Below are 26,606 nucleotides of genomic sequence, written 5' to 3'. Positions count from 1 at the left end.
TGTTCAAGGATGCAACTGACACATAATTATGTACGAGTGATCGTAATGACACTACTCAACCATGCAAGAATAAATTGCTGATTGAAAATATAGGTGTCAACATCTATAAATCTAATCAACTATGGAAACGAAGAAGCATTCACACAAATAGACATGACAAGGCCGTTGAAACATGTGTCACTAAAGAAAAAAAGATAGCAAAAGCCATACAAAGAGAACATGACCTTGACCTTTTGATATGTAAAATTGGATCCAACCTTTAATATTGTGACTTTTTGATGCAAGTCTCTAATTGTTTGCAGACCTAAACAGACATGGTGGCTACCATTAGAAATAATCAAATGATATAAAAAATACAAATGTTGAAAATTCCACTTTCAATACCTCCAAACAAAAACTTACATTCTCTCAACAGTTTTGGTCTTATATCATGTAGATTTTAGATTTTGTCATCACATCAAAAACCCATATACGAGTGTGGAGAGGGATGCCATGGATGTTACAGTCGCTACACCAACTAGTAAAACAGATGTTTAACCCAAAATTCGCTGTTCCAGATTATTCGATAGTGATTTGAATTCGCATGCGGCTTTTTTCAACTTGCTCATCAGGGAATGTCTAATCATCATATAGCAGAGAGCAGAGTGAGTAACTATGCCAGCAACTTGTCATGGCAAAGATTGGGTATCAGATTAATGTATGTGTTTACATTTTCTTATGAAATGCACACCCTTTTAATCGCCGAAGAAAAGTTTTGCTATGGGATAGCAATTTCAAGAGAGACCGTAGATTAGATACAATGGAGTCCGAGATGAATCTGTACGCCCACCTCTTACATGCGTATATTAAAACACGAGCTCTTCAACAGGGAAAGCAGCTTCATACCCACATTATTAAGACTGGAATTACTGGGCATATCTTTCTGGGTAATCTACTCATTAAATTGTATGTCAGATGCAGTAAGTTGGAAGATTCTCGCCAAGTGTTTGACAAAATGCCTGAACGAGATGCCGGGGTTTGGATGTCCATGATTACGGGATATACACAGAATAGACGATGTAACGATGCATTACAACTCTTTTGCGAAATGCAACAAGCGGACGTCAAACCAAACCGATTCACGTTTGCTGCGATTCTTCAAGCATGTACCAGTTTAGCAGCTGTGAAACTAGGGAGACAGGTGCATTCTCAAATCATTATGACAGGAAATCTTATAGATATTGTTCCAAACAACATTCTTATTGATATGTATTCTAAATGCCGCTGCACAGATGACGCACGCAGAGTATTTGACAAAATGCTTCGACGAGACAGCATCTCTGGGAATGCTATGCTTGCAGGATATTCACAGAACGGACGTCCGGAAGAAGCCCTTGAACTCTTTAGGCAGATACAGAGATCGGGAATTGAATTAAATCAGTTCGCATACTCCGGCGTCCTGAGGGCTTGTGCTGCCATGGCCGAATTGCGACGGGGTAAGCAGGTTCACGCTCACATAATTAAAACTGAGTCTGGTTCTGATGTGTATGTGGGAAGTTCACTTGTTGATATGTATACAAAATGTTCCCGGATAGAAGATGCCCGCCATGTGTTTGACAAAATGTACATCTCTAATGTTGTCACATGGACAACAATCATTGCAGGTTATGTTCAGAGTGAGCTCGTTGAGGAAGCCTTAAAGCTGTTTTGTCAGCTTCCTCATCGGGGTATTAAGCCTGATGAATTTGTATTTTCCAGCGTTCTCAGTGCATGTGCAAGATTATCTGCTTTCGAACAGGGGACGCAAATTCACGGTCACGTCATCAAAACAGGATATGAATCTCAAAAATGTGCAGGGAATTCTCTTATTGAAATGTATTCAAAAAGTGGGTGCATAAAGGATGCCCGTCGAGTACATGAATCAATGCTTACCAGAGATGTAATCTCATGGACAGCTATGATAGCAGGTTACGCTCACCATGGGTATGGCGTTGAAGCCCTCCAACTTTTCGAAGAAATGCAAAAGGCAGGGACAAAACCAAACAACATCACCTTTGTCTGTGTTCTTTCTGCCTGCAGTCATGCAGGCCTAGTGGACGAGGGTCGCTATTACTTTGATGCTATGCAACGAGACTGTGGCATAGTTCCAACATCAGAGCACTACGCTTGCATTGTAGACCTTCTTGGTCGTTCGGGGCACATCGAGGAGGCTGATAAAATAGTTAACACAATGCCATTAAAACCCTGTGCTTCTGTCTGGGGAGCATTAGTTGGAGCCTGCAGGGTTCATGGAAACACGGAAATAGGGAGACGTGCAGCTGAAAATCTTCTTAAGCTAGAGCCGCAATGTTCAGGCACTCATGTACTGCTCTCAAACATTTATGCTGCAGCTGGTAAATGGGATGACGCAGCAAAAGTAAGGAAATTGATGAAAGATAAGGGAGTGAAAAAGGAAACTGGACTCAGCTGGGTTGAGGTAAGGAGTACAGTCCATACTTTCTCTGTTGGCGACAAATTGCATCCAGAGTCTAAGAGGATATATGCAATGTTAGAGGCACTAACTCGGAAAATGAAAGATTTGGGATATGCTCCTAACACTAGCTGTGTTCTGCGGGATGTTGAGGAGGAGCAGAAAGAAGATGTTCTTCGTTACCACAGCGAAAAGCTGGCACTTGCTTTTGGCCTTATTAGTACACCTGCTGGAGCAACAATTCGAATAAAAAAGAACCTCCGTGTTTGTGACGACTGCCACACTAGTATCAAGCTCATTTCCAAGATTGTAAATAGAGAAATTGTAGTGAGGGACACAAATCGATTCCATAATTTTAACAATGGACTCTGTTCTTGTGGTGATTATTGGTAATACTAAAATGAGGCATGCCATGCAGCTTGGATGGAAGGCTAGAGCTGGGTGAATATCAGTTCACTCTGGCACACTGTAATAAAAGGATCTCCAAGGTAATATATTTGGAGAAGATGGCTAGTAGAGTTATGCTTGCTGATTGCTTTCATTCCTTACCCAATATTGTGTATACATGAGACAGTCTTCACTTTTGTCAAGTTTTTGGCCAGCTGCTTACTGCTAACCATTTGATCTACGCATAGATTTCAACAACAAGAACTAATAATGTTGGTTCTGTTAGATCATCAATACATTATTTCCAGGAGATATCTCTTGGTTGAGAGTCGACATTCCATCTGAAATTTGAAACTGAGTACTAATAATTGCAAACAGTTCATAGTTTGAATTGCATCATAATATAGAATAAACATGAATACAATGCAGAAATGCATTTCAATTTAGAAGTTCTAGCTTTATGGACAAATAGATCAGAAGAAGTGTATAATCATCTCTTTTAGTCCGTTTTAAATAACTGTACTTCCGGCTACGTTATTTTCTTTGTTCAAGATTTCTGTGCAACAAAATTAGTATTATCTGTCACTACTTTCCCTTCGACATCAGACCTCTCTTGCCGTTACTCCAAAAGAGAAGCTAAATACCATTAATATAACATGTTCCCTTGGTTGCAATCTTATCCAGTTGAAATTTCTTATTTTGGATTGAGTGCTTGTTATTTGTACAAACAACAAATATTTTAAAAAATCTATATGTTAGCCAGCTCATGCTGTTCTAGGCTTCTCCTTCCTCCAGATTGAATTCATAAAGCCCCCATTCTAGTTTCCATTGTCGGGCTCAACGTGGTTTCCCAAACTTTCTTATGTTAGACCAAGTTTATGTTTATTTGCAAAAGCAGTGAAAGTAAACATTGGTCGAAAGTTCAGTAGTTCCGTGTTAAGAAAAGTCTTTTCATTCAGCGCAACCAGTATTCCACTTTGGACATTAAGACTATTGGGCAAGTTTGAGATGATAAAATTTACTAAATATGGGGAATAATTCAGAATTTTGTTGTAAATGATTGGATTGAATGTTATCTCAACTCTAAGATGATCTTATTACATTATTTTGGCAGATGATGAACAGAATACAATCTGAGGTGGGAGTGCTGGACTTGCTCCCTTCATCGTGTCGCCACTTTACAGCGGGCCAAAGAGCTCTTGTATGTACTAGTACATACCCAAGAATGAAGTTCCAATTTTTATTCAAAGATTGAGTATTTTTTATGTAAATCCGAAATAGTGTAAAAAATTGTTCATTTTTCTATGCAGATCATCGTTGTGTGGTAAGTCGCCATCTTCTTGCAAAAATGGCAACTACAACAATTCATTGGAACCCAGCCTTACACAAATATAAAAGGGAAAAGGCACTATATTGGAAAGATGGTAGAGGCAGCATTGATGAGAAAGAAGGTACGTAAATGCGACTAAAAGGGGGTGAAAGAAGAGGGTACAGTTTGTACTCATGGGTAGTGGAGTGGACTGGAAGTGGCATTCTCAGGCAATTTTTAGGGTGAAATAGACTGAACAGAAGCAAGCCAATACACCAACAGTTACATATGGTGGAGATCAACAAATAGATGAACAAATCTGTTATTGTATATGAGGGGACTCAAAATTGAAATTCTGATTTTGAGTACCATTCTGAAAACCAAGAGCCTCTATAAGAACTTTTCATGCATGTATACCAGCTGTCATTTTGAGGCCAATGAAGTGTTTCATGTTTCTAACATCTTTCATTCAGTAGATGCACGTGTCCCATTATGATAAAATTGTCATTTCATGAAGCATCATTTTGAGCATTGCTTAAATCTATATTTTTGTCAAATGTCAAACAACGACAGAAAGCCTAGTTTGCAATTGAATATTTTACATCCAGTTAAGTTTCATGACTCACTGCTTTGGGAGTGTTAAACATGCATATCAGAGAACATATGTTTTTATTTCAAGTCTTTTACATATGTTTTGACTAGGTTTTGAATATCTCAAAGTTAGTTGTTTATTGTTGTCATGCTGATGCATATTTCTCAAAATTTCGGGAAGCCCTATTTAACTAATTATAACTTTGACCTAGTTGACTAAATTGAGAAAAAAAAATTTGCATTGCATTCTAGGGGTCAGATGCTTGTTATGTTCCAAATTTGAGCTTATAACGAATCCGTTTCACTAGTTTTCAAACGTGATTCCAAATGCAATTTATGAAGTTTTACTGGTGTCTAAAATTGCAAATTGATCAGTAGCCCTGTTCGGAATGTCATAACTCTAAATTTGTGATAGATGAGACCAAATGTATTGTATCGTTGTGTTCTACTCTGAAAATTTTTGTGTGTCAATTTTCAAGTCTTGACAAATTCGTCTGCACACTTTCTCAGGTCCATTTCATTTGTAAAAATCATTATTCTACCAATGTTCCCAGTTGTGCACACCAAATACCCAACTTTGACCACTTGCCAAATTTGTCCAGTAATTCGTCATGAGCCCAAATCACAAATTTATACTCTTCTCATGACAATAAACTAATGCCTCAGTTTTCGTGCTCCCAAGTGTTCATTTGACATGTTTTCAAAGCCAAAACCGAACACACTATATTGTTTTCTGACATGTTTGTTTGCAGGCAGTTTCAAGTGAGCAATTTTGACGGTCAATATCTTTTGATCCAGATGTCAACATAACACAAAATCTAATAGGGTACAAGAATGTGGAACAAAGAATCAATATGCTTATTTTCAAGGTCAAATTGTTTAAATCAGTCAGTTTTTAAAGCCAACTCATAGGCCTTCTTGTCAGAAAATCATAGTTTGCAAAAGGATTAAAATGAGTTTTTAAATGGTGCATTAGTGATCGATTATGAATCTGATTAATAAAATGAATTCATTTGATCAATTTGAGACTTAAAGAGTTTGAGTTCGAAATTTTTTTAGTTAGGCCCACTTTCGGACCCAACTAATCTTCATCAGGTTGATAAAGCATGTTGGGGCTTGGGAATGTTTAAGGGATTGAAGCTAAAAGAGGAAACACAAATTGATGACAAATAAAGATAAAATCTTTATTTCTTGCCTAAGATGAGTTCTTTCAAATAAAGGAGTAACATTTTGAACAAAGGGCAAGATTGAATATTGTGGGAAGTCTAACAAGATGTACTTAAGAAGTAGTAGCACATTGATTTAGTGATGATTGCAAACATTGTTTTTGACCGGTTGAACAATTGTTCACCATATTTTGTCATGAGATCTATTATGGATAAGTAATATTAGAGGGAACATCTTTTCATAATAACTTCATGGTGTGAGCCCCAAACCGGATATTGTACAAACAATGACTATGTGCCACAGTTGAGAAATAATTGAATAGAATGTCAAGATGATAAATGTGTACTAGTAGATTCCGACACATTTGCCGAATCAAGTGTTTCATATCAAAGGAGCTTGGAGTGTGGATTCTTTCTTTGTCCCTTTTTAACTCCATAAGTGTAAATAATGACATAGAAATTAATTCATGAAATGAAAATTCTCGAAGGCAAGAGCAGTGTCTCTGGTTGACTAGCACAAATTAATGAAGTTGGAGTGATGATAATTATGAAGTGGCCTTTTATGTTCTACTAAAAGTGTTATGTTATGCCAAGAAGAGGGAAGTACAAATCCATAAGATATTAGCTCATCTCTTTCCACTCATTGACCGTAGTCGAAGGCTAAAGCATCGACCCATTGTGGGAATTGATTTAAAAGACTGGGATCAGAGATGAAATAAAGAGACTTCATTCATTGGGCTGCTTTTCTTAGCCCGTTGACAATGACATAGGAAACAATGGATTGTTTCAACTTTTTCCTTGACATTATCGGCAATAGTCATGCCCACTTTAGCAGACATTCGTTTGACCTTGCTGGCCTTGATTTGTGAATGAGAGGAGATGATGTACTGGCCTGTTGCACGAATGTTGTAGGAGTCAACAAATCCAAACACCCCCCTCCCCCCTCATGCTGAGTTGCACTATCTGTAATTCTCCTAAATTGGCACATTGGTATTTTGGACGAATTTCAATTTATCAATCTTGCTTTAAGTCCTATTGTACCAGGCAATTCTGATTTTGATAATCTCTACTCAACTTAAGTGTCAAATGCATAAAATCATTAACCTGTATTAATCACTTGTTTTACTTAATTCATAAATATTAATTGAATTTGCTAAATTAAACCTATTAATTGAATTAATTGAATTATAAGTCCTAGGTACTTTAATTAAATTGAATCAACCCCTTTAGCTAATACACATAAAGAAGGAATTGAAATACTTTGATTTAATTAAATATGTGTCATACTTATTGAAATTAATTAATTATTTAATTAGAATATCCAATTATGACATCGTGTTTGAATGGATCAATATCCTTTCCTATTTCATCTCACATGAAAAAGGGAATTAATAATATTGATTAATTCAAATATGTGCTCATAATTGTTAAAACTAATTAATTAATTAATTAATTAGAAATTCTAATTATGAGCACATATTTGAATGGATCATTGTTATCTCTTATTTCCTCTTATTCAACTCCATCAAAAATTGAGGACTCAAACTTATCTTCAAATTAGGAACATACACTCAATTCGATCTTTGACCATTGATCCAATTCCAAGATTCTATATAAGAAACCTTCAACCTCTCATTTTGGAGGATGCACATGAATAGTATCGAATTAATGCTAATTTGATTACTCAATTGTCTTGCAGTCAAATTTGCTTTTGCTTTCATATGTTCATCATTTAGCTTAAAATGCATTCATCTAGTTCTATTTTTAGTTGTTCTTAGATTAGTTTCAATTCTATTTTAGATTAATCTAAGGGCCCATTTGGTTGCAGGTATAGGAATTGAGTATTAGAATTGAAAATGAGAATGGGTATAGGAATGAGGAATGGGAATGGAAAATATGTATTCCAATCTCATTTGGTTCACCTGGAATTTGTTTGAGAATATGTGAATCCCTTGTTTGGTTGTACAAAATCAGAATTGGAATGAGGTTAAGTTTATATTTTTTTTTCCTTATTAATTTTATTTGTTTTAGTTTAATATTGTTTTGATTAATTTATTCAAATAATGTATATTAATTTTTGGTTGACTCGTTGAAGTTAATGAGGAATTTCAATTATTTCAACTTTTTAAAAAGAAGGACGCGCCGAATGCAATAATGTTTGCATTTATTAATGATTTGTAATATTTTGTTTGTAATACACATTACCATTTTAATTTTTAAATTAAAAAAGTAAACCAACAAAACTTGAGATGGTTGGATTTGGACACGAAAATTCTTTAAAAATTAATTTAAAATATAAAAACTAGAAAATATTATAGATGCACAGATATTTGTAAAAGTTCATTTATTTGATTGGTTAGAAGAAAAAATAAATGAGCATTCACATGAATGCTATAGTGTCATGCCTGGGCAAGAACTAATAAATAGATAACATCACTCATATATTGGTCCTTTATATACAAAATCATAAATAAAATAGAACCCATAATCATAATTAAGTTGGAAACAACAAAATGGATATATCATTCTTTAATTTGTCCACCATCAAGTATACATAGTCATAATACAGTTTACATGTCCAATTACATCTCCATTATCTGTCTTTGAACCACATTTACGCATTTGGTCTAAAACCACCAATAACCAATACTACGATTATAGCAATTAGAACACAAATAATACATCGTTGAAACATGATTTCAACTTTTTCCATAGAAGCAATCTCCTTAGCAGCAATATCTCGAACGTTGCACAATTTGCAACCATTCCTTACATCATCTATATAGTTAGACGCAGTTGACGTAGATGGGTCATCCAACCATTATCCCCCTGCATTCCAAAACTACATAAGTCCTCTCCACAATAACATACTACATAAAAAATAAACATTCAAAAAAATAGCAACAACCTTTCGACTATTTGGACAACAACAAAATTTATGCCCAGGGTTACAATCTGTGCGTGACATCCTCGTTACTATAGAGCCAGTGCCACAGTCACATAATGGCAAAGTATGCGAGGCCATCAACCTTATACAAATAATGAACAAATCTAATGAGAGAAAATAAATAACGAACTAATTATAAACAAAATATTCCTATTGATCAATGTAAACATAACTCTAAAAAACATGTCAAAAGCATGCAACAGAAAATAACTAATTATAATTGTTTGTTCATATGCAAAAATAAAATGTTTGAACAATTGAGAAGACAATAGGCAAATATTATAAACGACAATCCAAATGCAACAAGCAAATGTCGGCCATTAAAGAAAAATTTCATAGTAAACCATTTATCCACTGATCTAAAACGTGAATGACGTCTTTCTAATATTAAATGGTTTCTAAATGTATCAATGCAGGAAAATGTGATTTATGATATTATTGCTCAATGAAAATGTGTCTATGTTTTACAAGAAAAACCTTCGAAGCTGGAAAAACAGGAAGCTAGAAAGTTTGTGATTGTTGAACTAACAATTATTTTTCGCTCAACAAACAACAAGAGAATACCCATAGCAGCCACTTTGTCGAAAAGGAATAATGAAATCTCTCATGCTAATAAAGCTCATGTGAGGCTTACCATGTATAGTTTATCATTTTCTCAAGGGCACCTTTCCACAAACCTATTGGTTAGTAAAGTTAAAACAAGTTTCAGTTTGCCAAATGTAAATGTTGATCCTATGGAAGAGCATGTGCGCTGAAAACATCTTTTTCAATATCTTGGAATTTCCTATTCTTGCCAAATATAAATAGAGATAGATTTAAATGCTCCTAGGCAGAGTGGTTCAAGCAATTGTGGACATAAACCCTCCAAAACTTTATGCAGTTCCAATGAAAGAGTCTGCAAAAATTCAAAATATTATATCTATGACGTCTCTTTTTGGCCAAATTTAGCTCCAAATTTAACTGACAAGCATTGAAAGGCCCGTATTTCATTGCTGATATGCAAATAAATAAAAAGATACCATGGTAATATAATTTCGAGTTATACTGTTGAAGATCATATGATAGATATTGATAAGAAACACAAAAAAAGAATCATGTAAATCTTGAAAATTAAAGTGAGATATTTACCATTTTGGTCAAAATTAATGGGCAGAAAAAATTATGAAAACTTTAGAATGTAGGCCAAGAATATGCCCATAAAGAAGAGCGATTTGATTGGACTTTGATTGATAAAAAGAGAATATGAAACTATCTTATGCTCTGGGATCAGATGTTGGATTTCATATAATGCAAAAGGTATGTTTGGGAGTTCAAGACCATGGTTATAGCTCTTACTGTGAAATTCTACTTGCCACAATGTTTTACTATAGCTACTTACTGCCTGGTTAGGGGGACCCCTTGCTACAGACACCTGCATTGAGAAAAACAATTAAAAACTTCTATCAACAAATTATGTGGAAGCAAATGCTGAATTCCACTTGTCATATATAGAAAAGTTAAAATGAACCTGCGCCTATTTTGACTTTACAAAGTAACATGGAGTCAGTGCCATCACAAACAATATAAGAGATTTATACCCAATGGTGGTTGCCAAATTGATAAAGGAAGAATTGTCAATCTTTTTGTTTTATCCCATCAATCCTAAGATATGGCAGGTCAGACCATATTTGATGTGCAAGGTAAAAAAATTCCAGTCTTTCCAATTTGAATCGAAGACCAACCCCAATTGCCTTGATGTAGGAATGGTTTTCACAAAATTCAAAGATGCTCCATTTATCAAAGGACCGCAAAGACTATTAGAATAGGAATCCCATATTGTTATATTCTTTTCACTGGTCATTGTGTACTAAAAAATAAGATGAAAAATTTCATGTATATGGTACAGTGTGGTCAACAAATCTAGATTGCTAGTGACACACATGTAGAGAACTTAACATCCCCCTTGGGACTTATTCCAATTATTTACAACAATAGGAAACTACATTAAGATACAGCTATAGTTTCGAAGTTAAGTTATACAATTTCTACTTAAGCCCAACATAAAGATAAATAGGCATTTTGAAATATCCTTGGTATGAGTGCTTAAAACAATAGTTAACTTCTATTTGATACCAAGTCAATTATGAAAAATGGCAAAAATAGAAAATAGAGATGTTATTCAAATGTCACACCTTAGCCAGGGTAAAGAAAGGAGAACAAAGATTACGCTGCATAGATTGGTTGTCCAGGTTAGTGAATATACAATAACATTCCATGAAATGTAAACCATTAGCAGGTTGATTAGAAGGTATAGAGTATTTTATCAAGTCCCCACTAAAACAAATGGTTAAAATTCTTCAGATGAAACTAAAAGAAACTAAAGAATCATGTTATTTGTACAGATTTATACAATCAAATGTGAAAGGCCAAAAGTGAATGAAAGTAAACAATTTTTGTCCCATTAATTTTATATGTGTGAGAAGAATAATTTTTTCATGGTGGTGACTAAAAAAGCATGACAAGAGAGTATTCGAAAAAGATGGAATGGGAAAGTTCTGAGAATGAGGAGTGTTGATCAAGAATGATCCAAATTGATCATATATTGAACTACAAATAGCTATTGCAAGTAATCCAAAAAATTCATTAGAACTATAAATCATTGTGTTGAACAAAATGAATGTAAAAAAACATGTATTGTTCATCCATTTCAAGAACAAATTAAACCAACAGAGCTGAGAATGCTTTAAATCCAACCAAGTGTGACAAACATGAACAGGTTGTCCATTGCTTGAAAAATATTGTAAGTTCATATATAGTCTAAAAGAGGATTATAAGTTCATAAAACTCTGCCAAACTTATATCTAACATATTCTTCCCTCTCCTCTGCAGTCATCTCTATGAACGCCCAGGCTTTTGTAGGTTCTAAACTAAAAAATTCATATGCAACAATCAACGTCTCCCTACTAACTCCAAGCATGGCCTTGAGGGCAGTAAATGCACTTGATATATCATGCTTGACTTCCCTCTTATCAACATTGACGTAATGAGCTTTAGTCATGCCCCAATCTATATTTTGAATCCTTTTGCATATAACCTCCAAAGAAGAAGCCATGCTTGGCTTCCTCCTCTTTTTCCTTCTTGTTGATGGTGGAGATGGATCTTGTCTAATAGATGCATTGGAATTGTTTGAATGATGGATTTCTTCATCAAATTTAGGAGTATCTTCCATGTGTGTATTAAAGCCTACATCATCATCAAGATCAGCATCCTCTTTAAAGAAATGTCCATCTTCAGCCTCTGGACCTGTTGTTGCTCTATTTTCGTCAGCTATGTCATTGCCAAAAATGACTACTAAGTCATTGAAATAGGTAAAGGGTTGCCTCTTGTAGACTCTAGCATTTTTTAAATCTTTCCTCTGAAGGATGAAAAAATTAGAAGTTAGAGGACTTTCATTTCAATTGATTAAGATATACTTTACTTAGATAAAGATATTGTTTAGAGAACATTACCTTCAGCAACTCTTCCCATACACTATCATCTACATCCACACATTAAGTACTCTCGTTCCATGTGAAATCGCTCATGTTTCATAACCCTTTCATCATTCTATAACCTTGTTTCCATGTTTTGTACTTATTCTTAAAGTTATCCTTTCTGAGATTCATTTTCATTTCTTCATTGAACTTCCTTTGTATTGCAGTCCATGCTTCTTTTTTGAAGTCCATGCTTCTTTTTTGAAGCCCCCTTCACCTTTTCTTCCTAACTGAATTTTCTCAAGGAGAAAATCCATCAACTTACGTTCCATCTCTTTTGACCACACCACTTTCGCATTTTTTGCCAAAGTAGCAACTGTACTCACACGTACCTCCTCATCCATGCTTGTAAAGAGATTGGTAAATGACATTTTCAGCTTTCAATTGGTAGCTAGAAAACTTGAAAAAAACCATCAGCATGTCATAAACTCAGTCAATCGTAATTAGGATGTTATTGAAGATCAGACAATCAGCCCTGATGGATCAAGATAAAAGAACCTGTATGAATTGTAAAGATAGGACTTCAGGGCTCAGGTTGGACCTTCACAGATGGAATGTGGACTTAATAAACCAGACTGCAAAATAGGTAAACAAACAGAAAGAAGACTATGACAAACATGTCAAGGACACAGAGAACTCTAACATGACATGATGGATGATAACAGCAGGCACTAACAATATTCACAGCAACATGTACATTAGTGCATTCATGAGAAGACCTCATTATTTTTCATACTACATAAATTTCTCATTTCATCTATCGTCCGTTGAAATATCCAAACAATTGTGTTTACCAGAAGATTGCAATATCCCATTTATTTGATAACAGCTAGGTGGTAGTCCCATCGTAAACATAAGATGGCATTTAAGCTTTGTACCATCCAACTTAAAAATCCTTATCCAAATTTAACTTAGGCAGTAGTGATAAATAATTTCTAGTTTTATTTTTATTTCTACTACATATTCATTTCTTTCTAGTACCATCTACTAAACCTATCATACAATTAAAAAAAAAGGTGCATGCTCACATTAATGTTGAAACCACATGATGATTAACACTCTCAATATGACTCCACCTTTATAATTAAAGATTAACTATCTAATTCGTACACCTTGAATAGCTTTGAACCAACATGATATGTTTCTAACATGCATTGTGTATTGGTGAAATCATTTTTTATTGTTATAAGAAGGATTGCATAAAATTATGAGTAAATCAGCAGTAGTAAAGAGAGCCAACTAGAAAACAATCAACAACATATACAGATATAGATATGTAGCATCTATTGTCATGTATTAACATTAGCAGTGCAGAAAACTAATAAAGTGGGATAGAGCATAGAAGTATGTTTAGCAGTAGGAACAATCAAAATTAATATAGTTAATGGCATTACTTTCTTAGCTATATATTCTTCATCATGCATTTCTATCTCAGACAGTTTGGAATAGTGAAGTGTCAAATGATCCTTGAAAATACAAAGTGCAAATAAATATTCATATTTTGTGGTACAACTAAATTCAAGAGTTGTAATCTTCCCACATCCTCTAGGCCATATCATCTCTAAATATCCCCCAATCATCTCTATCTCATTGATTCATCCCATAAGTCTCAAGAATTGGCACATTTATCCCAACACGATCATCATCCTCTTCAATTTCCACTTCGAATGGAAGACCATCCTCCATCATAATGAAGTTGTGTAGTATGCCAAATGCCAAAACAATCTTTTTTTGGGTAGATATACTATAGGATATTGCATGCTTCAGGATAGGAAAACGTTGCTTGAAAATACCAAATGTCTTCTCTATCACATTCCTAAGAGAGGAGTGTCAGTGGTTAAATAACTCTTGGGGACTGCTGATTGGGTTTGCTCTGCAAAACTCTTTTAGGTGGTAACGTGTACACTGATAAGGAGCAAGAAATCTTGGTACATTTGGGTACCCGACATCAACTAAATAGAATTTTCCTACGCAAATAGAATTAAAGTTATACTCAAAATAAAGCATTAAAGTTTTGGTTTAGTTTAATCTAAATATAATCATATTAAATATGAATTAATATACTAGGGGGAACCACAAGTGGTTCTGCTCTAGAGAGAGTTGAAGCAAGCACTTGATTATCTACAGCAGACCCTTCCCAACCAGGAAGAAGGTATCGAAACTTGTGGTCAAACGAACATAGACCCAAAACATTCTATGACAAATTACCCTTTCTATCGCGATATTTTGCTTGCATGTCCACATCAATGGTAACCAGCATATGAGTTCCATCAAGTGCACCAATATAATCCTATAATAATCAATATTAGTATCAAATACAAATTATTATATGTAGTCTCTAGTAATGAAATACACGCCAATAGCATAGTTACCTTGAAATATGGATCAAAAAAGTCCTTCCCAATAATCTTTGGAGGAATGGTTGCAACAAGGGGTAAAACATAATTGTTATGAAGTGCTATTATAGCTTTTAAGACCTTGTGGAAGTGTCGATTCACTATCTCTCCTGAGTGACCAAAGTTATGGCTGATCTTTCAATTCCTTAGATTGTGGCCAAAGGTGTGGAGGAACATCACTAGTGGTTCTTCCAATGATATGTTTGTCGTATCTACAATGCTCCCTTTTTGTCTTAGAATTTTGGCCAGGTGAAAGAAGGCTACTCTACTCATGCATATTTGGTCATGGCAATTTGTGTTACTAGAATGGATGATGCACTTATAAAAAGGACATGTAGCTCTTCTTCGCTTATGCCTATCTCTTCTAGCCTCTTGGGAAGATGCTACTATTACTACTGCAAGACTGGCAAACAAATCAACAAGTATGCACATGACCTTGATCTTCCTAACTATATGTCCTTGGACTTCTATATCATCAATAAGATCCATTGAATGACCTACAATGGAAACACATCGATCTATTAGGCGACATTAATCATATTATTGTTAAGAGATATATAAAAAATATATAAACACAAATTACTTAAAACCACTGAAATGTTGTATAAAGGTATGTAGACACATAGATGCATTGTTGTTGTGTTCTGTGCCATTTAGATATGTTTGTGTAGTTTGGAATGTTTTGAGATTGTGTTATTAGCTGCTAAAAAATGTTGGCTTCCAAATGTTTTAATTGTTCAAACATCATTACATTGTGAATATCATTACAATGAATTGAGGATGATACAAGCACTCTAAAGGGAAATTCTCTAAATAATGAAAAATTGAAATGCAAACAAAGATATCAATAAAAAATTTGATGGAATATGATGTGCTCAATGCGAACTCAAGGAGAAAAACAAAGGTAATTGCCTTATGTTTTGTGAGATTTGTCATGTTATCAATCATTCAATAAAGGAGTTCACATATGATTTCAAGAGTAAGAAAGACTTGGAGTACCCAAGTAATCTTTATGCAAGAATAGAAGTCCACTCCATCAATGTCCTAGAATGCATCTACAAGTAGTTATTGAATTAAAAAAGTGGCAAAAGCCAAATCAAAATGCAATACAATTGTAGAAGAAATCCGATCATAAAATGTCAAAAATGCAATGAATGATAGCATTTTGTAAAGTTACCAACCAGATTTGCACCAAGAAAACATCTCTTTCCTAATTACACTCAATTTTTTTGTTGGTTCTAATGTTCATTCATTTGTTCTTTCCACAACAATTCATATCTACAAACTTAGAAAAGTTTATTTAACATAACCATTTGGAAATATATCACCAACCTTAACCATTTGAAAATATATCACCGGCTTGTCTAGAGTTTATGCATTTGAACAACAAACAAGAACATGGAAACAACAATATACTTAGGAATGAGATAATATTTGACCTCCATCTCAAGTTGTTTCCCAAATGCTGAAAATGACAACAACACAAAAAGGATAGAAAATTTGTGAGCCACAAATCACAAATTAGTTGAATACCATTCTGAGATTACAAACAGAAATTTTATGCAATCAATCTGACCAAGCCTTTATTTTAGGGCCTTCATTTGTCCACATTCTCCTATATTTTCATTATTTATGTCATGTCTATAGCATAGACCATTAACATCTCTATGTTTTTAGGATGAGGTTTAAATATTTCCTGTACATGACTAAACAAGATGATGATGATAAGAGTGTATGTCTCGTACACTAATGATTGTAAGAAATATGCACATAGAACTTGAAGTTTCTTGCATGAAGTAATTATCACCATCCTCAATAAGTTAACCAAGACAAAGCATCCTAAAGAGATAGTTCAAATGCAAATTATGGAAGGGTCAAGCTTGTATTGAAAAGGAACTGTTATTTTGTGGAATCTCTGTATCAAGTGAGGAATTCAATGAGCCTGAGTGGATCAAGATAGTCCTAAGAATAATACATGAAAAATTCTTTTGGATTAGTGACAAATCTATAATGATTAACAAGGAGTTGATACATCTAGTCATAGGATTACATAATGGAGGCAAAATCCCAATTGTGACCAAGATGGTCAACAAGGAGGTTGAAACCAACACAAGAACCAAATGGGACAATAGAGAAATGGAACTATCTGATATAAGACAACAAAATATTAGGATAATTAATAAACTTTAGCCTACAAGATGCACTACAACAATATACATAATAGTATCTGCCGGGGAAACTGCAAACAATTTATAGATGGTTGTTGAGAAGGAACATTTTGACATTTGTGTGATGCTGAGAGAGCAGTTGTTTGAGAATCTAAGAAGGATTAAACATGATAAGAATCAACCTTAAATTGTTGGATCTTTAATTCTACACATGTTCTTTCATGTCATTCACAAGTTTCCAAACATGCACCCACATGATTGGATAGGTGATGCACCCACCATGGAATTGATTATTGAACACTATAACATGCAATGCAGAGGTAATATCACAAGTGATCCATTTGTACTGTTTAAAGGATTTCAAAAAGAAATGAAGCAGAGATTAAAAAAAATTCCAAGGCAATTATTTGAGAAGTATGCTAATATAGTGTGCTTTATTTTTGAAACTGAAGTTACATGTATGTAGGCCATTGACCCAAGAGAGATATCCATTCACCCTTTTAGATATGAAGTTAGTCAAGAAGATCTTAAACTTTTACTGAGAACTGAGGTGATTTCTTAAACATTTTGAGCCCTTAAGGATTAATCAAATCATTCACTACTATGCCTGAACAAAATATTTGTACTTTTATTTAATAAGCATTTTCATATATCTCTCATGATGTCAAGGAATCGAAAGGATTTTGTGAATGTAAGAAGATGCAAAGACAATGGATCTCCTACAAAACTCTATATCCTAAGGTTATAAATTCATTCATTTCAGTTTATAATAATACCCACTATGGTGTGCTAGCCACACAAATACACAATGATAAAACTATGTAGAAGGACAGTTAGAACCAATTAATTGAGGCAAAAAAATATTGATTGTAGATAAATGAAGAAATTAGTATTACAATTGATCTGTAAAAAGTTGTTGGGTATGTGAAGCCCAACAGTCACAACCTTTCACCTTCTCCCATCTTTTCATTTGTTAGTTGTAAATGCTTCTATAAATGGTTGTGTACATGCCCTAGATAATTGTATTGGTTAAATATTAATAAGTGTTTTCTCTATCTTCAAAGTGGATGTAGGAGAATTTGTTGAACCATTATAATTATTGTGTTTTGTCTTCTTTTATTGTTACCTTCAATATGTTCATTAGTTTTTCATCTGCTTGTTTATAACTTACAATTGTTATCATAGCTTGGTTGTAACCAAGGAGCAGATATTGCAAGGAGTAGATATTGCATACTGCAATGCTCTTATTTTGATTACAACATAAGTAGTAGCTAATTTTTGGGTGCTCAACACAAGAGCATCAATTCATATTACCCCACATAGGGAGTTTTTCAAAACCTTTCAAAGTGATAATTTTGGTAAGGTATTTCCTGTAGATGATAAAATTATTAATATTGTTGGTAAAGGACATGTTTTATTAAAACTAGCCAATAAAATAGTTGGTTGCTACAGGGTGTTGAAGTATGTCCCTCAAAAATAATTCAGTTTCAATTGGGCAGTTATTTTCTCAAGGTTGTAGTGTCAGGTTGGAATTTAACAAATGGAAGGTAACAAAAGGATCTCTAATTATTGCAAAAGGAAACAAATCAGGTATTTTATATTTGGTAGAGAGTCACAATGAAGTGGGAGTTGCAATGAATATTTGTAACTGTGGTGCAAAGCTTTGGCATAAAATTTCTAAGAATTCACCTCACCAAGAAGTAAAATGGAGCTCTTGAAATGAAAGGTGAGAAATTGGGAAATAGCACTAATTCTGAAAGTTGCAATTGAATTTTTTACATATGAGAAATTTAAAGAAGTAATATATGCTAAAGAAAGAGTTGTTATTGTTGGTAAAAATGAAATTTAACCATTAAAATAGAGGAAACTCAAACGAATACCTTCATCACTAAAATAGATGAAATGGAAATAGATGAACTGGATGGTTTGGATAAGAGAGAATATAGAGCAATTTCCACCAAAGAATCTCTAGAATGTGAAGAGTCAAAACCAGCCATGAAGGAGAAACATGTACAGAAGTGATGTTCCTAAGAGAGTGAAAGGCAATAGATACAAAGACTAAGATAGATTCTCATGCCTACAGCATGGCATGGTGTCAATTTCTAGTGGAAGGACTACTAATTCTAAAGAAAATATCGCAGGAGGATCCAATGGGGAGAGTGGCACCACTGGAATACCTCTAATTCTATTGAGTCCTAACCATGGAGAGATGACAATGGAAAATAGATAGCAACCAGTTCCCTCTAAGTTTCTATTCCCTTGCTATCTAAATAATGGTCATAAATAGGGAATATATCAGCTAAAATCCATGGCTTCCTCTATAAATATAACACTCATGAGAAAGCCTTTTCGATACTTTGCTCGAGGTTAGTGCAAATAATGGAAAAGAGGAATGTAGGGAAAAGAGGAAGCTTTAAACCACTCAATATTGGAAAGAATGCTAATTTAACGTGATGTGTCAATGCATCAAACATTCCAAAAAATGCCAACATAAATTCCCACCCTGGTTGGCACAGGTAATTATAAATTGAAAGGAAGCAAAAAATCAATTTGTATAAAACCCTACCTTTGACATACCTCTCAGATGAGTCAACAAGCCGAAGAGCTAGAGTAGGAATAGGAAATGAATGAAATCTTTTACAGACCAATCTTCTAAAGATGAACTTCAAGCTTCTTACACCAAGTGGTAGTCACCGAGCGAGAGTTTATGTAGGAAAAATTTTTGAGCTGGAGTCGCTGAGTGCGAGTTTTTCATCAACAAAGGGGTAAAATGTAGGAGATTTTTTATTAGCGGGGGTTTTCCATGCTAGACCTAACTAATTATAAATTTTGGATTAATTGAATTGGGAATGGAAATGGCCCATTCTAGTTACAAGTATTTTTTGGAATGGACAAAAGCTCATTTTGGGGCCAAAATAGGAATACGAAATCATATTCTCCATTCCTATTCCATGCACCAAACAAAGAATACAAATTATATTCTAATTTCCTATTCCTATTCTAGTTGTATTCCAGCAACCAAATAGGCCCTAATATCTTTGCATTTGAAAAACATCAAAAATATAGATTAGATTGCATTCACATTGCATTCAAATCCTTCATACTAGTTGGTCTAGTTGTTGATTTCTCAATTCTAAGAGTGAATAGCAAAACCTTGTCTAGTTAGAAGGCAACAAATCACTTTGTTGGGTTATACTGAATAGACAATCTCATGTTCATTTTGGAATGTTTCTAGCATGTAATGATCATGTTGAAGTGTGTGTGGATTTAGCGGCCCATAATTAGAACTCACATTTTTGGTGCCTACCATGGAGCAAAAAAAATCAATTTTCTAGCCTCAACTTTTAACCATTTTTTGGCATTCTAACATTTTTGTCCGTAAAATTTAGCGAATTCTCATGCAATATGATCAATTCTCACACAAAGAAACTAATTCTTTGCTTATAGCTCTGTACTTTCTCATGCGAAAAAGTGTATTCTTGCACGTAGAAAGCAATTTCTCATGTGGTACATAGTATTTCCTCGCGAGGGACTCTACAAAAGCTTGTGCAAAACTTAGCACCAATAAAGGCAAATTGCAATTTTTAAAGTCTATTTTCCATAATGTTGATTGATCTAACACTTGTTTCTAAAGCATTTTTGTTTTATTTCTTATTTTTGAAACAATCTAATAGTGGTGTGAAGATTGTTTGTCAAAGATACCTTATCATGAACATACAAATAGTACTAACAGTTTGATTGCAAGATGTTTAGTCAAAGATTCACTCGTGATATTGCTATTAGGATTTAACTGTGTGATTTTGAGTCAAACCCATTGAACCAAGTTTCATGAGTAGTGATTCAACATGAATCCATCTCTCATGAGAATGAATGGAACACTTAGCACTCATTGGATCTAGGTGATGCTCACAGGGGTGAAGCACCAGGACTTCCCAAGAGGTTACCCATCCTAGTACTACTCTAGCTTGAGCGCACTTAACTATTGATTTTCCTCCATTTTAAACCCAAAGCTTGCAACCCAATTTTCAAAACCTTCACCAAGTGTTGTGCCTTGTGAACCATTCATTAGAAAGCCCCTTAAGCTCATCAATTGATGAGTAGGAGATAATTTCCACAGTAAGTCAAATTGTGATATTGCTATCAGGATTTAAATATGTGATTTTGAGTCAAACTCATTGACCCAAGTTTCATGAGTAGTGATTCAACATGAATCCATCCCCCATAATAATAAATGGAACACTTAGCACTCATTGGATCTAGGTGATGCTCACAGGGGTGAAGCACTGAGACTTCTGAGGAGGTCACCCATCCCAGTACTACTCCAGCCTGAGCATGCTTAACTACAAAGTTTTCTCCATTGTTAAACCCAAAGCTTGCAACCCCATTTGCAAAACCTTTACAAAGTGTTTTTTCTTATGAACCATTCATTAGAAAGCCCCTTAAGCTCATCAATTGATAAGTAGGAGAATGAGTCAATGAGTTTGACTCAACATCACACACTTAAATCCTGATAGCAATATCACAATTTGACTTGCTATGGAAATTATCTCTTACTTATCAAAGATTCACTTGTCAAAGAATATATTCAAACCTACTCAAACAATGTGTCTATTTTAGTGTTTTCTTACATGCATAGTTTAATAGGGCTTGTGAACTTCATAGGGCTCTAAACAAAGGAATAGGGGAGTATGCTCTTTACTACTTGGAAGTGATGCCCAAGAGTAAATCATAAACCTAGATGCCTTTGGAAGATGGTACCCAAAGAAGGCAAGAAAGTTAGCGGTTCTCCCAAGAAAATCTTTTTATGAAGAGATAATGACTTCCTTTTAGGAAAATCAAAATCTTTGTAAAAGATACGTTGGGATTGATAAATTAACTCGGTTATGAACATGTTCTGTGTGTTTGGGTAAGGTGACGAGGTAGAGGAGTATGCTCTTTTCCCTTTGGGAAAATCAGAAACTTTGACCCTTGAATTTGAGCTATAGTCTGAGTCAACCTTTAAATGGCTTGCCAGAGTTATCCAACCTCCAGAATTGACCCAAGTGAGTACACACCTTTCACTAGTGATTCCAACTCACCCTAATAAAGAAGCTTTATAGAGAAAAATGCACCAAAGCCATGTTAATTTCCTCTTTTTCTTCATTCTGATATCACATATCAAGAAGAGGCTCTATCTATTGCACTGAGCAGTGCCACCCCCAGGCTTGCTAGTCAAGTGTGTGCACTTATAGATGCTAGTGTGGGTTGCTACCCTCAACTTTGTTCATGAAAACACTAGGGATTAATGTAAACGGAAGCCAAAAAAAACTTTTTAGATAGTTTCTACTTGGTTCACCTCCGAAAGAGGGCATAATCTTTGTGCAAGGAGGGGGAAGAATCTCTCCTGTATATACTCACCAAGGCATGTACCTAGATACTAGAAGGTGGTATACACCCTTGACCTCTGCCACAAGGGTGCTCATAGAGCGTATATGCTTGAGTCATTGGAATACATTGAAAACATGGGTGCCTTCTAGTGGGGTGATATGGCTATGTGAGGTGAATGCATGCACATAAGTTGTGAGACAAAGATTTTGTTGCCTCTACCATTTCTAGTTATAGGGATAAAAGATTGTCTTTCTCGAGTCTACAAACTATCCAAATCATCCAAACAACAAAAGGTCAAAACTCCTCCATCCTTCTGAGTTGTTGTGTCCTCAGTGGGATTTTTACAACTACTGCTTGCATCCCTTGTCTAAACAATAATTATTTACTTACAAACCAACATGATGTCCAAAATTTGAAAAGGATGTCCATATCTACCTGACACTTACAAATATTGTCAATCCTCTGTTCAGAAAATACCAAAATCATCAAAAATATCTTCTAGTATAGTCCAAACTTGTCAGTTTTGTCCTTTTCTCACCTGTAGTTCTACAAAATTTCATGCGAGAAAACACCTTTACCACTACCAATTTCTATTTCCTCGCATGGTTCTTTGTATTTCCTTGCACGAAACACTAAGAATCCTCACATGAAAGTTTACCAAAACACTAAAATTTTGAGGCAAAACCTATCTTTGTTCTTAGTTTGACCTTTCCTCGCATGACTCTGTCCACATTTTCACACAAGAAAACACTTGTAAAATTGTTGTTTTGAATTCTCGCCTAGTTCATTGTACTTCCTTGTGTGGCTCTATATGAATCTTCATGTGAGCTTTGGTCCTAAAACTGTTAAAATTTCTTCACTAGAGGTGTTTTCTCACTTGGTTGTCTATATTTCCTTGCCTAGAAGTCATTTCCTCACGCGAGTTTATCCAAATTTGTCCAAAAATAGTGAGCTATTATGAGCTCCCTTGTCAAAACTTGATCCAAATCTGATCTATGTCTAAAAACATTTAGTCATTCCTCTATCTACAACAATGTCAAACTTTGATTTCTTGTTTAGTTAATTGCTTGTGATTCGTACATGAACTAGTCTCCTTACTTGGTTGTCCTATTTTGTTCTCTTGTGTTCATTATACCTTGCATCATGATAGTCAAAACTTTTGGTTTTTCTAGCTATTTCTTAGATTATTCATACCTAGATATACAACACTCTTACTCACCTTGAGACAACATTCTAGTGTGATCCTTGTTCAAACTTTGTTTTAAGTCATTGTCTATGACTATTGCCACAAGGAGTGGAAACTTTTTACTCCCTATAGACCATGATGTGGTAGAGATAGAGGTAGGAATTGTGGCAGAGGTAGCTCCCAAGTTTATGTACAGTCTAGATTCAATGAAGGATCCTCATGATCTCTTTCACCTGTTGGTCCACCTAGTGCTCGAAGAATTATTTCCATAAACTTGTAGCAAACTAGGAATCCATTATATCAAGAACATCCTGAAATTGATAGAACACTTACATCTTTGAAAGAAACAGCTAAATTTGTGTTCCAAACACCTAGACAGCCAACACATACTAAAACCTTCTACACTCCTAAAATGGTTGATCAAGATCAAGAAATAGGAGACCAGAGTAGGAGACAATATGAACAAGACTACCAAAGAATTGAATGGCTAAAAGAACCTTACAACTATACCAATGAATATGGGGATACTAAAGAGATACCCCTAGAAGACATAGAGAAGTGTCATAAGGATAAAGACTTTCAAAAAATGATGGAGATCTTGCTCCACGATGAGAATTTTTTTTTTTTTCTCAAACTCACTCAAGAAGGAGAAAAACTACCTCAACATTTCAAAGTTGAAACAATTGTCACATAAGAAGAAGAAACTAAAACATCCAAGTTACAAAAATAACTACAAGTCATGCAAGAGAAATTGAACCAAATGATGCATGACAAGGATAAACCAACAAAAACATACACTTTAGACACGGTTTGTCAATTTCCTTTCGACAAAGATTTGAATATGCCTCCTTTTCCAAGAGGAGTTGAGTTACCCAAATATGACAAATACTTAGGAACATCTGATCCCCAAGATCATTTGAGAGAATTCTTAGCTTTGTCTATGGAATTCATGCACAACCAAACGTACCTTATGCATTTGTTTCCACAAAGTCTAGGTGGTCGAGCCATGGAATGGTTTTCAAGGTTACCTACTAGTATTAAAATATTTGATGAGATTGCTAATATGTTTATTCAACAATACTCACACAATATACAACATCTAGTCAACATACATGATTTGTGTAACCTTAAACAAAATATTGGAGAATGTTTTGTCATGTTTCTTTAAAGGTGGTGAGAGTTGTATACCAAATATTCATGAAAAAATCTTGAAATAGAAAAACTTGATATCTTCATGGATAATCTTTTTCCTGATTTTGGGTATAGAAAATAACTTTAAAGTCCATACACTTTTAAAGATGTGATTACACAAGTTATCCATATAGAGGAGTTTATGGTCAAAAAGGGCAAAATAACCCTTCAAAAAGACATTAGCCAAGGATCTACCTCTAGTAAGGATAAATCTAAGTATGTTAACAAGAATCGAGAGGTAGTACATGATGAAGTAGTTGAAAATATTACTCCCAAACCTTCCAAAACAACTTCCAATCTCACAGACAATATCAATGCATCTAAAATTGTTGACAAGTCTACTCCTGATAACAAGACATTTGGGAATAAAACAAAGAACTCATCTTCTCTTGGTGAACCTCTAGATCTGGTCTATAAAACCTTGCTTCAAAATCATATCATTACTCCATTTGATAAAACTCTTCCTTATGATCCATAGCCACGACCCACATGGTGGAATGAGAATGCATTTTGTGAATACCATAAGAAAAAGGGTCACAAAACAAGCAATTGTATCAACCTACATCATAAAGTTTAGGACATAATTGATGATGGTGAAATTATTGTGGGTGGACATAATAAAAATTTATACCACAAAGCTTTTAAGGAGCCATTTTTGCATTATGAAAAAGGAGAAAAATCTAAACAGAAAACCAATAACAAGGTCAATTATACATACACCAATGCCGATAACGTGATCAAAATGATTGAACCCTTGGACTTTGAACATTGTGATGTTATCATGATTAAAGGAAAACATGACAATATGAAATCGAAAATGTCATTTGTCTTAAGAGGTGTTACATCTCTTACAACTGATAAAGAATAGTCATAATCTTGTGCCAATGTTGTTACACATTCTCATACCAAGATAGTACTTAAAGGCCCTAAGCCTTCTCCTCCTGAGATAGATCAACATAAAGACAAGGCTTTTTTGTTGGTCCATTAGGAAAAGGTACAAAAATTGCAACATCTTCCATAGTTACCAACTATAGTATCGTTGACCAATTGCAATGAATGAACATTCAAATAATAATTTTTGAATTACTTAAAATCTTGCCTGCTCATAGGCAAATTCTTGATAAAGCCCTCAATGAGGCAAACGTACCTCAAGATCTTGATCTTGACAAGTTTCAATCTATGGTGGGTCATTTAACCTCACCTCACTATTTGTCCTTTTTTGAAGAGGACAATAATTCATTGAGTCATCCTCATAACCAACTATTGCACATTGAAGTTATGATACATCAAAAACATGTTTTCCGCGTGCTCATTGACAATGGAGCCGGTCTAAACATCCATTCTGCTACTTTTCTCAAAAAATTGGGTTATTCTAAATATTCTATTGATCCTTGTCACAAAATAACCATCAAGGCATATGATGAAGTCAAGCGTAAATCCCTAGGTCTTGTTGTGTTGCCACTTCGAGTTGGTCTAGTATAAAGAGATGTTACTTGTAAAGTCCTTGACATTCCATTAGCATACAATATCTTGTAAGGGAGACTAATGGATACATGAAATGCAAGCTATGCCCTCAACGTACCATCAATGCGTCAAGTTTCCATTCCAAGGCTCTGAAGATACTATACTTACTAATACTAGTTACACTTGTAATGTGCTAAAATTTGCTAAAAGCTTTGTACTTGCTATTTGAGAATCTACAGATCATGTCAATAAGCTAAAAGAAATGGAGAAGTCACTCAGGTTGATAGAAATTGGAATGGGCAAGTATCATATTGAACCTATTCTATCTTTGACATCTCTTCCTGAGTCTCCCCATCATTATGGGAGACCATCTAAAGCAAAGAGATATTTTGTGTTATCACCTCAGATTAAATTCAATGGTTACTTTGTCAAGGCTACTATACCTCTGGAAAAGGAAGATGAAAATAGAGCCA

General features: G+C 34.6%; 1 protein-coding gene and 1 long non-coding RNA gene across 4 annotated transcripts; one reads left to right on the top strand and one right to left on the bottom strand.

Annotated features, from left to right (window-relative positions):
- Positions 1-311: 311 nt before the first annotated feature.
- LOC149543174 (putative pentatricopeptide repeat-containing protein At5g52630) lies at positions 312-4,620 on the top strand. Of its 2 annotated transcripts, XM_089798063.1 has the most exons (4): positions 312-1,475; positions 1,644-2,937; positions 3,951-4,037; positions 4,147-4,620. In XM_089798063.1, exons 1-2 carry the CDS (start codon positions 800-802, stop codon positions 2,840-2,842), a joined length of 1,875 nt encoding a protein of 624 aa, XP_089654189.1. In that variant the 5' UTR covers positions 312-799; the 3' UTR covers positions 2,843-2,937; positions 3,951-4,037; positions 4,147-4,620. The 2 variants fall into 2 exon arrangements, with proteins under 2 accessions (XP_089654189.1, XP_089654188.1); XM_089798062.1 differs by having other exon boundaries at positions 313-2,937.
- A 3,776-nt stretch (positions 4,621-8,396) lies between these two features.
- LOC149543173 (uncharacterized) lies at positions 8,397-19,698 on the bottom strand. Of its 2 annotated transcripts, none has more exons than XR_016355213.1 (3): positions 19,492-19,698; positions 8,811-8,931; positions 8,397-8,731 (listed from the first exon to the last, which is right to left on the bottom strand). It is a non-coding gene; the product is annotated as an uncharacterized LOC149543173 (long non-coding RNA). The 2 variants fall into 2 exon arrangements; XR_016355214.1 differs by having other exon boundaries at positions 19,503-19,698.
- Between the last annotated feature and the right edge of the window lie 6,908 nt (positions 19,699-26,606).

This window comes from Cupressus sempervirens, chromosome 8 (assembly GCF_028749045.1).
Source record: "Cupressus sempervirens isolate cs-2001-9-10 chromosome 8, ASM2874904v1, whole genome shotgun sequence".
In the NCBI taxonomy this organism is placed as follows: domain Eukaryota; kingdom Viridiplantae; phylum Streptophyta; class Pinopsida; order Cupressales; family Cupressaceae; genus Cupressus; species Cupressus sempervirens.
Note: the sequence above shows the minus strand (reverse complement) of the source record. Positions and strands in the feature narration are given on the sequence as shown.